At 34.0% G+C, this 16151-nt stretch overlaps 1 protein-coding gene and 1 long non-coding RNA gene across 2 annotated transcripts in view; one reads left to right on the top strand and one right to left on the bottom strand.

The window, feature by feature from the left end:
* Window positions 1-16151, bottom strand: part of KCNH7 (potassium voltage-gated channel subfamily H member 7) — a 204496-nt gene that overhangs the window by 19169 nt on the left and 169176 nt on the right. Inside the window, exons 9-11 of the mRNA XM_079310429.1 lie at window positions 7833-8085; window positions 4256-4461; window positions 1646-1745 (exon numbers count right to left, since the gene is read on the bottom strand). Of these exons, the coding sequence (XP_079166555.1) occupies window positions 1646-1745; window positions 4256-4461; window positions 7833-8085 (559 nt within the window). The remainder of the gene's footprint in view (window positions 1-1645; window positions 1746-4255; window positions 4462-7832; window positions 8086-16151) is intronic.
* On the top strand, window positions 142-6662 carry LOC306804169. Its single transcript, XR_013774822.1, has 3 exons — window positions 142-231; window positions 4264-4368; window positions 6305-6662. It is a non-coding gene; the product is annotated as an uncharacterized lncRNA (long non-coding RNA).

The following is a 16151-nucleotide window of genomic DNA, read 5'->3' as shown; positions in this document are numbered from 1 at the left end:
TACAACCTCATAGAGGATGTGGGAAGGGCCACAGAAAAGTAACACTGAAGATCTATGACTATGAGGTGTCTGCTGTGGCCATGGGAACACGTAGAGAATCTGAAAAGAGACCAGAGAGGGGCAGTAAGCCACTGGGCCAAAAGTACTTGGCAAAGGACTCCTACTTCTTTCATCTTCTTCTCAGAGGGACTTCCACTGTACCTCATTTCTGCCTAACCCTGATATTACCAGGTGCTGTACAATCATTGCCAGGACTAAGGAGCTTGCTAGTCTTGCCTCTTCTTCTCCAGTGTTGCAAGTAATTTTTTCAGAGACAAAACGGTGGGAAATTTTATTATTTCAAAAGTAATGCAAATAAATGTTTCAAAGAGGATATTCAGTGTAATTGACTGGGCAAGAACCATAGAAGCCTAGGGGTCTTGGAACCTCACTGACACCTGAGTAGCCTATTTGTAATTCTACACCAGGCACAACATAAAAGATCACTTCCCTCTTGTCTAGGTAGCAGCATATGTTTTCTCATAAGAAATGTGAAGGTTAGTCAGGCAAGGTATCTCTGTCAACAGAATCTTTGTGAAGAGCAGATTGAATATTTCATGGGGACATTTGCCTGACAGATTTGTTGTCAGTCTTGGCTTCCTGCCCTAAAGATGCTACTTTGATCAAACACGAATGTCATTGTTCTGAATAGCCACACTGGATTAAAGTCTCTTCATCGAGTATTATACCTGCTATGGATATTTAAACTGTTCCCATTTATTATCAACTACTCTGCTACTCTCTAAATTGGTATCATGCTGCATTTAGGACTGAGGTTTAACTGTGGAGTGTGAAAGACAGGCATAACAGAAGCAGTAATTTGTCAGACAAACCATTCAACCATAAAAGTGTAATGGTATTCAAGGAATTGTGTTTTTCCTACATAAACATGAAAATCCTATGAGTATCATCTTATGTGTTCATGACTTGCTGTCTGAGCAGAGCTACTGTCTACAGTTCCTGGTATTTAGCAGTCCTGAATACTGGTGAAAGAGTTTAACGTTTCACTGAATTTTCCTTCATTGGATGTACTTTTAAAAGCTGCTAATGTGAACGTAAGCATATAAAAATATTACCTAAAATTTTGCCAGAACAATGTTTTACACATTTCCATATGGATCAAAATCAGACTATGGAGAAATACAGTGTCCTTAAATATTTAAATTTTTAAAATACTTCAATTCCAGGGAGAAACATTACCTAGCATCAAATTCAACAAAGCATTTTACTGAGGAAATAAAATAATCCACAGACTAAGGACTAAGTTGTCCACACAATTTAAAACATGATGTCTCAGGAAATAGGTATTAAGAGATAATATACATACATATATATATATATATATATATATATATATATATATAAATAATATACATATATATATATATATATATATATATATATATATATATGCATGTCTCAAAGGCAATGAGGCAGCTTAATGTTGGAACAGCTCTTCACAGATAGATGTGAAGTCGTGGAAGGGTGAAACATACATCTTCTAGTTGTTCAGAAGCATGGGGCCCTAATGTACCCAATGTTACCAAATGAAATACCAATGAATAATGAGACATTGCTGTCCAATATAAGAAATGAAGTTAATTACCTTTCTCTATTTCACTTTGGAAGGACAATTTCCGTCTTCGTGGTTTGCAGTTATCTCCATCCGTATCATTGGTAGTTTGTGATCTTATTACGAGGTCAGACTTGATTAATGAAATATGAAGTAAAATGACAAATTAGTCCCATCTAAAGAGGGCAGACTTGCAATAGGTGATTGACTGTTAATCATGTTCAAGCTTTAAAAAAGGCAATATTAAAGTCAGTTTGCATCAGCCTCTCCATCACCAGCTAATGAATGGAATTGCCCAAGGCTAACATTAAAAAGTTTATGCAAATTGAGCAAAACCAACACTGTCATCACCTAATGGTGAAATAAAATTAATCTGATAATAAGTTTACATGGAAATACATGTGTTCATGTGTTATCAGCTTCTCTGAACTTGCACAGATCTGGTTTATGCAACCTTAGATAAATTAATGAAAAGAATTAAATAACCTCTAACAGAATGCATACTATTTCAAGAAGTGAAGTGGTAATTGATTGCAATTATATTTATATTTAACTGGTGGAAATGATTATAAAGGTTACAGTTTGCAATGATTATAAAGGTTATATTTTACAATAAATATAAGCCTGAAAAGCATCAGGCACTTTACCTATTATTTTATCCTTCTAGACCCTCCCTTCCTCTTTATCAGATTTAGATCATTCAGATACTTATTTCTGTACCAGAACACAGTGTTGTTTCTTCTATCCATCTTAAGAAGATTGCAGTGTTTTTTTCCCCAGTAGATAAAAGATGCATTTAACTCTTATTTTTTCTACTTTATGAAATTTGCAAATTAGGAAGTATAACATCAGTTTTGCTCTTTGTGTGCATACCCTTGGCATTGGCTTCAGCTTTCTTCCCTTCCCTGTGCTAGTGAGGTTTCCTATACCACTCAAGTAAGCAGATTTGCATGTGGGAGAAGGGCAGAGAGGAGCTGGGAGGTGTTTACATTTTTCTCTATTCCCTTCATTGTAAACCTGGCAAGTAATGTGCTTCAATGGTGGCCCACTGGTAGAATAACTGCAGGAAGAAAAAGGTACTTTTGTACAAATAGAAAGGCAGGAGGAGAAGTTGAAGCAGAAGAATCTATTATTCTGATAGCAAATTCAGATCTGAGTGATGTTTTGAAAATGAGAATGTGCTGAATGCTTCTTTTGGGGGATAATTTTCTAGATTGCAATAATCAGTTGAAAGTAAATGGAATTGCTAGAGAAAAACTGTGATTTTGCAAGCTCAGAAGCAAGGCTGAGCCTCTCCTGCCTTCCATGTCTCTGAACTAAGGATAAAATAATGGTGAAACATTGATGACAATGTAATTGCAAGAAATAATTGCTCAGACTTAAATCATTAATGTGAAATTATCCTCAAGAAATTTTTCAAATATATGGACATTCAGTTTTAACTTAAATTTATCACTAGACTATACATTCATTGTATTGCATTTTACATGTAATTAATAATAATGACCTTTTCAATACATACGAAGGCATGACTGAAAAAAAGAATATAATTGATCTTTTATTTTCAGAATGATATTTTTTTCAAAAAGGATCATAATAAAAAAGTGACATTTCTTGTTAGAAATTATATTTGTTATCATTTAAAAAAAAAAATAAAAATCCACACCTGATTAGCAAAGATGTCCCTATGATTTACAGCCCAAAACTTAGTGTTCTTTTTCTTCCTTTTGTTAGAAGGCCTTCTAGGCAAAATTATGTTATTTTCTTCTCAATGAACCTCTCTTTTTTTTTCAAGGCAGCCACAGAATGGCATTATCTCAGAAATTATGAAATGCAAACCAGTCATTCCATGGGCAGTGCAGTCCCTGCCTGGTGGCCAGGGCTGGGGTACCTGCAATCTTCTGGGGAAGCCTTTAGCCTCAGCAGCACCAGCTGGGCAAGAGAATTTCCCCTTTCCCCCTTTGGCCGAAGATCCACTTTCTTTCCCATGTTAGACTAACCCTGTCAGTCTGAAATAAGGAAACACTGGTAATATTTTGCCTTTCCTGAAGTCATAATTTGTGCAAAAACGGATACTTAGGACAGTCACTGTGGGAAAAAGAAAACAAGAAATGCCTGCAAATCTGAAGACTGAATGAAAGTTGAAAAGTCCCTTGTAAGTTTTTAGTCCCCTAGGAGGCAGAGCGCATGCCAAGATAAGGGAATTAACAATTCATATTTGAAAGGCAATTAAATCTTTTCTATTGCTAGACACAGAAGGAATCTGGATAATCTGATTTATCCTTATTTTATGGATGTACAATTACATTTAGTGTCAAAAGTTCCCCTTGTGGTGACCTAGGCTGTAGTCATCTAATAAAACCATATTTTCCATGGCTTTAACAAAATCCCCCGGGTGAAGCCTTAATACTATTTAAATATAGAACCAAATCCTATTAGATTAACATCATCTGAATAATTTCATTGACTTCTGCTGAGTTTAACTGACTTCAGTAAAAGCAATCAGGTGAGTATATTTTTTTAATATAGGATTTTAGGTTTTCATTTTGCTAACCTTAGTTTTCAACTGCTATTTTCATGTTTTGTTACTGTGGAACAGATTTGGCCCAATATTAAGAAAGAAAAATAACTTATTATATGTACCTTTGCAGTTTCATCTCTCAGATTAAAAGTTAGTTCCAGATTGGTGAGGAAGAGATCAGAAAATTCAGGGTACATATCCAAAACTTCTAGTAGATCTTCTCTCTGGATCTTATGTAAGTCACAGTAAGTTAAAGCTCTCACATCTGCATTTGACTTTCCTGGTTTTGCATAAAGATGGACCATCTCTCCAAAAATATCGTTTTTCCCTGTAGAAGGAAAATTAGCAGAGATTATTATTTTAGACATGAATAAACTGTTAAATTGAATTATGTATTTCTTTTTGATAGAGGTTTTAGATGAAGTGATATAGTCAGATTCCCATTGCACATATATAAAGAAAAAGAAGTATTATTAAGTATTAAATGTGAAATGATTAAGATCAATGAAAATACATGGGCATACAACTGGACTAAGTGAAAGTTTCATCACAATTTTTTTTCAGTTTCATCAAAACAACATGACTTGACCAGGTTCCTCTCTCTTTTCTTCTAAAAGCATTATTTTGTAATTTCAATTGCATTATGATGGCAAAGATGCAATTTCTATTCCAGTCCAGCATAGAACTTGCCTGGCCTGTAATATCATTTTATTAAGAATTACATGAAGAAGCTGACTGCAGTTTAAATATGTTTCAGTAGAAAATTACTTAGTTTTTATAGTTTTTGGAGGGAATGCAAAGCTTCCAAGATGCAGGGGTTCTTTTGAACAAACTCTTCAAACACGACTGTCTCTGTTTTGATACCGTTAGAATTCTTCCAATCAATGTTGACTCATTTGCAATAGGAATTTGTTAAAATGGCCATCTCTATTTAATTGCTCATTTTTGCCAAACTGCAACTAAACTTCATCAGTGCAAAACAGCTCCAACCATAAACCAGTGAAAATATGCTCTAAACTAAGGGTTTTAGGGTTACCTGCAAAATGGGATTGGGGAATAATTAAGAAAAAACTTCTGGAAAATTTTAGCTATCCTAGCAAGGGAAAAACAGACTGGATAAAAGAAAGCAGTAGTGATTTTTTTCTCTGTTAAACATTTGTACCTTTCACATTAGGTTAATAAGAGTAGTTCTAGGTTTTCTATTTTCTTAGAAGGAAGTTGAAAACTGAGCTAAAAATGCAAAAGGCAATTCAAGGGCTGATTTACAGTGAGGACCTTAATCTTGGGAAGATAAAGAGATAACCTGATTATATTGCATGTATTCTTTAGAGAGGAAAAACTACTTGATATTCAATGCCTCTAGAATATGAGAAGAAAAGCATAGGAAGAACCAATGGAAAGAAATTGAATAAAGATAATTTTATGCTGGAAATAAAGCACACATTTTTAACAATGATGGTGATAATCTATGGAAATAAACTTCCAGCAAAAGTGATTCTTTTTAATTTTCTTTATATCTTCAGAGCAAACTCTATTGTTTTTATTTCATAAAACACAGTACATTAGATATAACAGTCAAAAATATGAAATATAACAGGAATCAGTGACAAAACAAGGGTTTGCCAAGATAGTCTTTCTGCACCAAATGTTTATGAATTCAGAGATCCCTTTTCAAGGCATATAAAACCTTCTCCGTAATGAGAGTATTGACATGGCTATTTTTTATTTTATGGATTTTATATCTTGTATATCTTTATGATTTTTATATCTTATCTGCAAAGCTGAAAGAGATAGATTTCAGAGACATTGCATTTTGATGCAGAATTACTGTTGTCAGATCACTACTAAAGAAACTTAACACATCCACGTCAGACAGTACTGATGATTTAAGGAAATTTAGGGAGAAACCCAACATTTCTCAGAACACTTTGATTGCTTGATGATGCTGCAATACTTGTTGAAGGTGAAAATTCCATCCATGCTCTGTTGGACTACTCTGTTGTCCAGAGCAAAAAGGAATGAGTGTTTTTTATGTCCATTTCTGTGTGTAGGTTTTTCTAGAAAGAGGAATTACTGAAAATATTTGGCTAATTATTGAAAAACTTTGTAAGGTTTCTGAGTGATTTCAATGCAAAGTAATTTTCCTTATATAATCTATTATTTTTCTGTAGATTCTTCTAAATACTACAGACTCAATCACTGGAGCCAGCCATAGGCAGAATCCTACCTCATGGACCAAGCACCAGATGTGGGCTCAGTTTCTTTTGGATGAAGTTGTGTACACCTGTCTGGCCTACCACTCCCTGGGAGAATGAGGCTCCAAACTTCATTCTCTGGTGTGGACAGCTATAGGCAGGAAGAGATATAGTGCTATGGCCCTGCAAGTACCTGGGTTTCTGCTACAGTGTGAGAGCACAGGGATCTGATGTGCACAACATGAAAAACTTGTCCAGTCTGCATCTTTGGCCCAGGAAGTTGATGAATCCATGAAATTGTCAGTTTGTCTTGATTGCAAGTGCAATAGAAATAGTACAGAAATGTACATTTTTTATGTGAGAGATGAATTCCGTGATGAACCACACTGCTCATAATCAGGGCAAGACTCTTACTTCATTAAGTAAAAACCTCATAGTGTTATACTTGCATGCTCCCTATGTTGCTTGTGCCTAAAGCTGGCCCAGCTGATGAGCTCCAACAGCATGAGATGATAAATTCTCTCGATAACCCTATCTAAACCTAGGGAAGGATTGCTTTAGGCACACCTTTGTTCTGTTCACATATCCACCCTGCAAAGTATAAACAGAATAATCAGTCAAAAGTGGGTTAATAGCAACATACAGCCCCCAGTCCACATCTTGCTTCATCTACTTTTCTGACTGTAAGTTCCTACATTGGCCAATTAACAGAAAGATTATTAATGATATTACAGCTGGTATATGCTTCTGTACAGCAAAATACTTCCTCAACCACTCAATTATTCTTTGCATTCTTATTATCTAATATAAAATTGAAGAAACAAATCTGTCATTTTATGTAAGCTTTTTGCTATAGCTAAATCTTACTGGTTTCACATAAGAGCTATTACCAGCTGCAGGTGAGTTCCCAGCTGGACAGAGCATTGTCTTGAGCCAACTTTGTTAGGAAAGAAAACAAGTAACTAAACATGCTGTACAAACAAGAATGTGCTATTAAGAAATATATGAGAAACATTGATGTTATTACTTCTAGATCAAATGAATTTGCTATTCTCTGATTTTCCTTTATGCCTAGTGGCAGAAACAGATTCTGAAAACCTCTAGGAGACATTTTGAATGCCCGGAGTAGATTGGTCCAGTTGCAAATAGAGGAGTCTACATGTTTCAATAACTTAATCACCGTTCAAAAACAGGATGACCTTGACTTTTGATCTCTCATAATCAGAACTGGAGTAATTGGATATCTGCTTGCCTTAACTTGCAGTTTACCTTACACCTAGGGATCAATGTGACTAAAGATAAATCTTAGAAATCCAAAGACTTGGGCTCTTTGGTGCCCAGGAAGACATGCTCTTTGGTGGAGTAATGTTGACTTAAATGATTTCTTTATTTGATTTTAAAAAAGAGTTAGTAAATATTTACAAATTTCCTGCCCCAGGAACAATAAAAAATATTTCTTTTGAAAATCTGACTCTTTTAATAGGCCTTGTAATAATGTACTTACCAAGAATGGCTACAACAATGTCACTCTTAAGGATTTCAATGGAGCCTCTTGACACAAAATAAAGAGCAGTGAGAACATCTCCACAGTGCACTAAAGTGTCTCCAGGAGGTGCATGTGTTGTCTTAAATTTCATAGCCAAAGCTCGAAGACAGCCTTTACTGGCCCCTCGGAAAGCTTTGCAATTCTGAAGCAAGTTTTGGTTGAGGTGCAGACAAATGTCAGCTTGTAAGCATTCTGGAAATCCCTTCAGGACCTGGAAGGACAAGCATAAAGATTTCATGCGAATGCTGTGAAAGTTCTTTACATATTTTTTTGTTTTCTTCCTGGACAAAAAGAAAGAAGTGACCTACAAATAGACATGGCTCTAAGAGCTGTAGGAGCATCAAAATTCAACAAATGCATAGTGTAATCTATACTGCAAAGCTTTTACAATGTGAGTAGTCATATAAATACTAATCTATATAATGGTTACAAAATATGCTATTAAGATTTCTTTCACTGCAAGAAATGGTATCAGGGTACATGAATCACTAATAATGAAGTAAAATAACAAAGAAGACAGTGAAAGGGAAAGTCTTGATTGAATTTCACTTATTTGAACTCAAATATCTATTTTTTTTATAAATTGTCAAAGTACTACATTTATTCGAAGTTTTTTCCTGAAAAAAACTGTGATATTTGTAAAATGAGAGCTATCTGAAGAAGATCAGATATTTTTCAGAGAGATAGCATTTTATTAGGATTTTCATGATATATATATATTCTACTTGCAAGTGTAGGACTTAGATTTTTTATTGGAAAAAGCAGCATGACCTATTGAAACAACAACGCCACGCAGATTTACATAGATGGATGATTTGTTCAGCAAACCACACGGCTACTTGCTGTGGTGTTTGCTCATCTTTTCCTCAGAAAAATAGGAGTTTGCCTGAAGTACAATCATGGGATTCCTCTTGGGTACCATGGCAACATGTTAATTTTGTTGAGAAGGAAAGGAGTTATTTACAACATGGTCATTATGTGTGAGCTGTTCTAAGTTCTCTAGGATAATACACTGCTGGTTCTTTTAGAATCTGTAGATATTTCTGCTTCTGACTTCATGGGAATACTGTGAGTGACTCTCCATGCTTACACATTATGACACACTACCTTTCTTTGTTGTACCCTGTTACCTGCTGTCAGTGATGTGATTGGGTCATTTGCTTTCCCTAGGGACAGCTACAACTGTTGCTTATTACTACAGGCAAAATATGTACTGATGCTACAAGTCTTATGAATATGTGAACAGGATGTGTCTCTTTGTTATTAGATCAGTCTATTATTTCATCCTTGTTTATTCTCTGCACTGTTTTTCTATAAGTATGTAAACATTTCTTCAAAGAAAATATATCCAAAATACATTAGCTTGTTGCTATCTTAATTTCTACTTCAGCACAAAAAAATCCTGTGCACTCACTCTCATTGCAGAAATATATTCATAACTCATATCCCTTGCTTGTGAAGATGAACACATTTCTGATATGAGGCTTCTGTCCACACAAGCCAAGCTAAGTTTTAAAAATGAGACATTAGAACCTTTTTCTATGATTGCTAATGGAAATAAATGTGAAACAATAAGCAATGTTTAAACACACATATATAGAACAATTTTGGAGCCTTATGGCATTACCACATGAAGTTTATACATCCTCAGAAAAAGGCAGCATTCAACAAAAATAAGCAAAAGAAAATATGATAAATGAAAAGCTTCTGTGGTGTCATTCTGTTTTTGGTATCTATCACACCACTAGAATTAGCTTAGTATCCAAATGAGCTTTTTAATATGATGTAATTATATTGAAATAAAAAGGTTGTAGATCGTAGGAGCTTATTTACTGAATGATACTAAAATACTAAGAAACAAATATGTTCACCAAATGAAACAGGAGGGAAAAATTACGTTTATGTTGAAATTGTTCTCTAGTCATGTGAGTATAAAAGACCTATTTTGAATTAATTTTTTTGGTATGTATCTATCCAAATACAATTTAGAAGAGCTCCATTTTATAGGGTGTGAAATAGGAAATGTATTTTGAATTCAGAAGTACTGACAAGAAAAATGTGTTTGAATTGTCAGAAAGTCATGAGCAATTAGAATACACTTAGAATACACTGTTTTAATTTTATCTATCAGCTGTTTATCTGAATTTCAAGGGACTGTATTTTACCATTAAGCAAAACCCATGCAGACCATGTGTGTTGGTTTATATTTCTGAAGATACTTTGGATATTCCCTTATAGAAACAATTATTTTTATAATTAATTTATAATTATCATTTAACAGTCCTAAAATAATTGTGTATCAGTTAATAGTTATTTAAATGCCAATAACATCTGAAAGAGACCAGTCAGTTTTCAAGCATCTGTGACTAAAATGTCCCTGCTCCATGGAGCTTACACTCTAAAGTAGTTTTACATCAGAGACAAACAACATCTGGTTAATATCATAGTTTTGAAATGCCTAAAAGCAAGACTAAATAACATTGGCTTCCAATGGAGATTTCTCCATTAATACAAGCAGAGAAATTTAAGAAAGAAGCTGATTTGAAGATGAATTTGTTAAACATTGTCAAAACCTACATTACCAAAAAGAGCTTACCATATTGCATACATTGGTGTAGTGAGGTGTCTATTCTAAGTCCAGCAGCTGACACAATATTGAATTTGAAGTTTCCAGACTATGTTTTATGCTATGCAGTATAGGAATTTTGCCAGCCCAAACTCTTGAATATTTGTTACATTCACTCTCATATTTTAATTTTCATTACTGAAATTGTATTTAAAATTATATCATAACGTGAGTATCAACATCAACATCAAATTTGTATACACACTGCCTATCCTAAATATTGGAAAATCATACATGCAGCCTTCTAAAAAAAAAAAAAACAAAAAAAACAACTAGAATTCTTTAATACCATTATTATCTATGAAAAATCCATAATGAATAAATAAATTAAATGCAGATTTGAGTTTCGATTGTTCCATTATTTCCTAACATATTTCTATTGTTATATACAATATCTCCTCAGTTGTGATTCCATGGGGTCCTGGAGAGAAAAATCTTGGATTCTTATGGTTAGAATCATGTTTAGAATCAGAACTCTTGCATAATTCAAGAAATACACACATATATTTTTAAAAAGAGGTGTAACAGGACATAAAATAAGCTTTAGACCTTCCTCCTTTAAAAAGAAAAAGCAAATGAAACTAAAGGAAAATCAGTTAAGATGCTGTGACCACAGGTTCCAGTTGTCTGTCACTGATAGTTACCAAGTCCAAGTTCAGTTATCTCTTCCTGTTTGGAATAAAACTTACTCCATGTCAAATAATGTTGATTTATCCATGTGGCATGCTTACAGAAGAGGATAACATCATCCAGAGAGATGTAAAACATTTTACATAGCATAAGTGATTTTTGTGAGGATGGTAGGGACATGATTCATACTGCCTTGAAGAATGTGACTGTTTTATGAGGATAGGGAATCCAGCTTCATTAATTTCTTTTCTCAAGATGGCAACTAGGTATCACACATTTATCAGGCACAATTGTGAAAACAGGCTTGGACACATCTTTGTTCCTTAATCTCAGGCAATAAGGAACTGTTTGGGGCAAAGATAACCTTGGGATTTTTGGATAAATTATAAAATTAATGACAATTTTTAGATTTTTTTATCATCAGTTCTGGAACTGTATTAACATATGTCTCACAGAAAATATTTAGAAAGTATCTAACCTGAAGCAACCCGGGGTATCAGTTACAATAATTTTCATTAAACATGGAAATACCACATTCCATACCAACCAAACCACAGAATGATTGAGCTTGAAAATAATCTTCTTGTTGGAAAGTTCATCTGTTCCATCCTCCCTGCTCAAGGAGGTGTACCTAGTGTTGGTAGCCAGGGTGATGTCCAGATGGCTTTCAAATATTTCCAAGGACAGAGATGCCACAACCTCTCCAAGGAACTTCTAGCAGTGCTCAGTTTATGCTCACAGTGAGAATGTGTCTCCTGGTGCTTGGTCGCAGCCTCCAGATTCAGTGTGTGCTGTTACCTCTGGTCCTGTCACTGGGCACCACTGAAAATAAACTTGTTCCACCTTCTTTACACCCTCCCTTCAGGTATTTGTTCACATTGATGAGATCCTCTGTGAGCCTTCATTTCTCCCATCTGGCTGAGAAGTCCCAGGTCTCTCAGCCTTTTCTAGTATGAGATATTCACCTTACAAAGATACTCCTTCAATTCTGCATATAATCCTTTGTTGCACATTTTCTCTGCTGAAATATAGGTGAGTTCATTAAATACCAAGCTGCAGTTGAAGAGAGCACAAGAGGGCTCTTGTGTGCTGTGTGTTGTGCTGTGTTGGGGGTATGTTGAAACTAGTGACTAGTTCTTGTCCTAGAACTAGTCAGACTTGTTTATGAGTGACAGGTGCCCAGCATATAGAGGGAAAGATAAAGGGAGACTCCCAAGTTTATCTGAGAATTTAAGATGGCATAAACTGAAAGAGAATTCTGGTCCTTCTCTGCTTTATCTGTTTATTCCTGCCTTGTCATGATCTCTCCTTGTGAAATGGTTTGAGAACCTGATTCATATAAAAAATTAACACAGCAAATTATTTGAGCAGCTGAAGGTAGAAAGAGGCAGCAGTAAATTCACTTTGTGTCATGACCACATACACTTAATATCTATTTAGTTCTCATCGACATCAGAGAGATCTCAGGCTATGTTGACATTGACATAATTAAATGCTGAATAAAGTTCTCAAACTATTTGAATATGAAATTTGAACTTTATATTAAAAATTAACCTTTTGTCTTTGTTTAGAAAGAGTGAAATCAATTAATATTAATAAAATAATCTATTAATTTTCTATTAATTAATTAATCTATTTAATTTTCATTTTTCTGCAAGCACCTTAATTTTAAGGCTAACCTGAGACTTTACCTGCACAAATTGTACTGCTTAGATTTTGAATTAGGATCTCTGTCCCCCAGTAACTGTTTCCTCTAATTGAGAATAGTGTGGAATTTAGTTTTGCCACAAACGCTTGACTCTTGTAATTTAGTAGCATCATCTAGGCTAAACATTTCTGTAATTCACCAATTTTATTTCTAGAAAGAATTTAGAAATGACTTTTCAATGTTGCTTTGATAATTAATTGCAGAAATTAATTATTTTTATAAGTAGAAGATTGAAACTTTTCCAAGGGTTTTCAGCATTTAGAAAAGAAAGAATAAGGTCACAGGTGGCAATAATTCTGCTCCCGAAGCTCTTGGGCTCCACATAGAAGAAAGAATATTTCTGAAAAATCCTCTTCTTTGTATAGATTTTTTAAATTTTTTTTAATGTTCAGTATGATTCCTTTCAACAGTTGGGAGAGAAGAGAAGCAGTGTATGATAATGAGCTAATTCACTTTTCAATGAAATTGAAGCCTGACAGCCTTATCAAAAATATGATCTTTTGTTTTCAGTCATTGCTACAACACAGATGTGTGACATCTTTATGCTGAAATTAGTGAAGCTGCAGTGGACCATTCTTCTACAGTATTATTACATCTAAAAAGTGATCTCTCAAACATGATATATTGCTGAACAAGGATGATGGAAAATTATTTTTGTTACTTCAACTGTTGCCTCCCTGACCAAGAGAAAAGTTTTAAGTCTGTAGAAGCTGAAGATTTACCACATCTGTGTATTTCAAAAAATATGATAGTTCAAAAATTAATTGCTCTTGTTTTTGAGATTTTAGATCACTAAATATAATGCACTGAGAAACTGATAAAGGATCATTAAGAAATGGATGAACATTCTTGAAAATATTTTTTTTCTATGAGGTCTTATTTTCTATAACTCAATGTAGGCAATCACATTTTTTAAGTTGTCATTTTTAGCAAATGAAAGAACAGGTTTATGGCTAATCATGATCTAGCTAATCCTGGTTTATAAGTCATGATTTCTGTTCTGACATATAGGCAAACAGCAGTACCAAGTTCCAATATTATGTATTCCCTCTGTTTAAGAATTTACTGCTAGGTTTTGTTCCAAACACAACTAATTTGCATTAGCTTTCTGATGGTACAAAGAATTTTTCCTTGCTGTTTTTGAAATTTTTGTTTATTTTTCTAATGCTCTGCTTCAAATATATTAGTGGCACTGGCTCTGTTGATAAAACTGGTTTTGTTGTAAGAAGTGATCTCAGTGGGAGGAAAAGCAAAAAAAAAAAAAAATTGTCAACCAGGTATCAGTGGCCAATTTCTTACACAAGAAGCCTGTTCAAGGCAATAGTGAACCTGCCCTTTATTTGCTACTGTAGAATTGCTGCTTCAAGATAGGTGTGTGCTCTATTTATTTGCAGGATCGCAGGGGCCAAGACAGATATCACAACAGTAAAATTAACCATTTGCTTGGATGCTTGCAGGAGAAATCATACATTAATTTATAAAAATTCTGACTTGCTCTCCCCTTCCATGCTATTGGACAAAACCCAAAACAAAAAGACATCTGTCTCACATCCAAAATTTTAATTAACATTTACACTGCACTAAACACTTTTCAGCTTGTCCCACTTAGTTACTTCTTCGAACTCTTTTTGGATGTTAATTAACCAATAAAGCTATTCAGATGCACAGAAGATCCATGGAAAGGAAGGGTGGGACAGGATTGTAAAAAATACATGCACAACTTAAAAAAATATCTCTAACACTATACAACTAATCATTTTAGGGTAAGCATCATAGGCATGCTATTATCAGTGCTGAACTGATAACATAGGAATGAAAGAGGAAAAAGAAGGGAAAAAGAATTTAAGAAAAACAGAACAGGATATTTAGAAATATTACAAGAATTGGAGTCTTTGGGACTGGTGATATTCTTCATGAAACAATATGCAATGTAAACATTTTTTTTTGTAATTTTATTTTGCCAGTATATATCACAGGGGCATAATTTAAATTATGCTTATTCTATAGACTCAAGATTTTTTTATCCAGATTAAAATAAATCCCAAATCCTGTTTATCCAGTCCATGCATAATTATGTGGAACTGTTTTTAACCAAAACACATTATGTAATGGAATATAATCAAAAATATGTAAAAATGGAGCAGAAGGGAGCAAATGAACAAATAAACAAGGTCTCAGCATATTTCACTTGCAGGTCTTTTAAGCTAATTTTAAATTTAACTATTTGAAATAAACATAAAGTATCATCTTCTGCTTTGCTATCTAAGGTATAGAATTTTGTTGAGAAAATCAAGTTTCATTTTAGTGCACTGTTACTTCTGAGTTTAAAAGGTTTTCTCTTTACTCTCTTTTTTTTAATGTTTTCCACTTTACTTGGATTCATAAATATATTACTGAGGATAATTTAAAACATCTCTTGAAATATATTCTCCATGTTATTTATATATATATATATGAGTATGTGTGTGTATATGCTGCATGTGCATATATATATATATAATGTAAATTATTATGCATTTCATATTTCAAAGGAGAAAAAAATACTACATTTTTCAGCTTTCTGTAATGAAATAAAAAAAAATATATATATATATTGGATGAAATTCCGCCTTCAGAATTTGCAAAAAGCTCTAAGTAAACATGGTCAGGAGTCAAACACATTTGTCCGAGGACACTATTAGTCCTTTGTTCTGTAAATGCAAGTAGTTCATGCAAAATTAACTAAAAAAACACATGCAAGTCCAACTCAGATGCACATGGCTAATAGCCAAGAAAACTTCATTAGTGCGTGTGTTAACATGCATATATGGTTTAAACCAAGAGCATTCACACAAAGGAAAATGCAGAATGATCAGCAGCATGACATCTTTGTCAGTGACATTCCTACAGAGCAACTATCTATTGCAAACCAATATGCACATGACCTTTTTTGGACAGAGAAGCATGACTTGAGTTGTGGGGTAAAACAGTGATTAATAAACGTTGTTAGATTAGCATTTTTTAATGTCTGCTTTTTAGTAACCATTTTGCCCCACATCTGATTCTACTTGGATTATTTCCCTTTGCTATCTACCCCTTCATCATGCAAAAAATTACAATTAAAATTAGAAAGCATTGAACAAGCTCTAAACCCAACAGATAACATGGATATTCTTCACACTTTATACTGGAATTAAATTTGATATAAATACCTCCTGCTCTTACCAGTGGGTGGTGTTATTCCATGTATTTAGGTGTGAAGCAGACAGGAAAGAGATAAATCTTTCATAAGTACAATGTAAATCATGCAATTCTTATATTATCCTTGTACTAA

This window comes from Erithacus rubecula, assembly GCF_903797595.1.
Source record: "Erithacus rubecula genome assembly, chromosome: 8".
NCBI classification, from domain to species: Eukaryota; Metazoa; Chordata; class Aves; order Passeriformes; family Muscicapidae; genus Erithacus; species Erithacus rubecula.
This window is presented reverse-complemented; position numbering and strand designations above follow the sequence as displayed.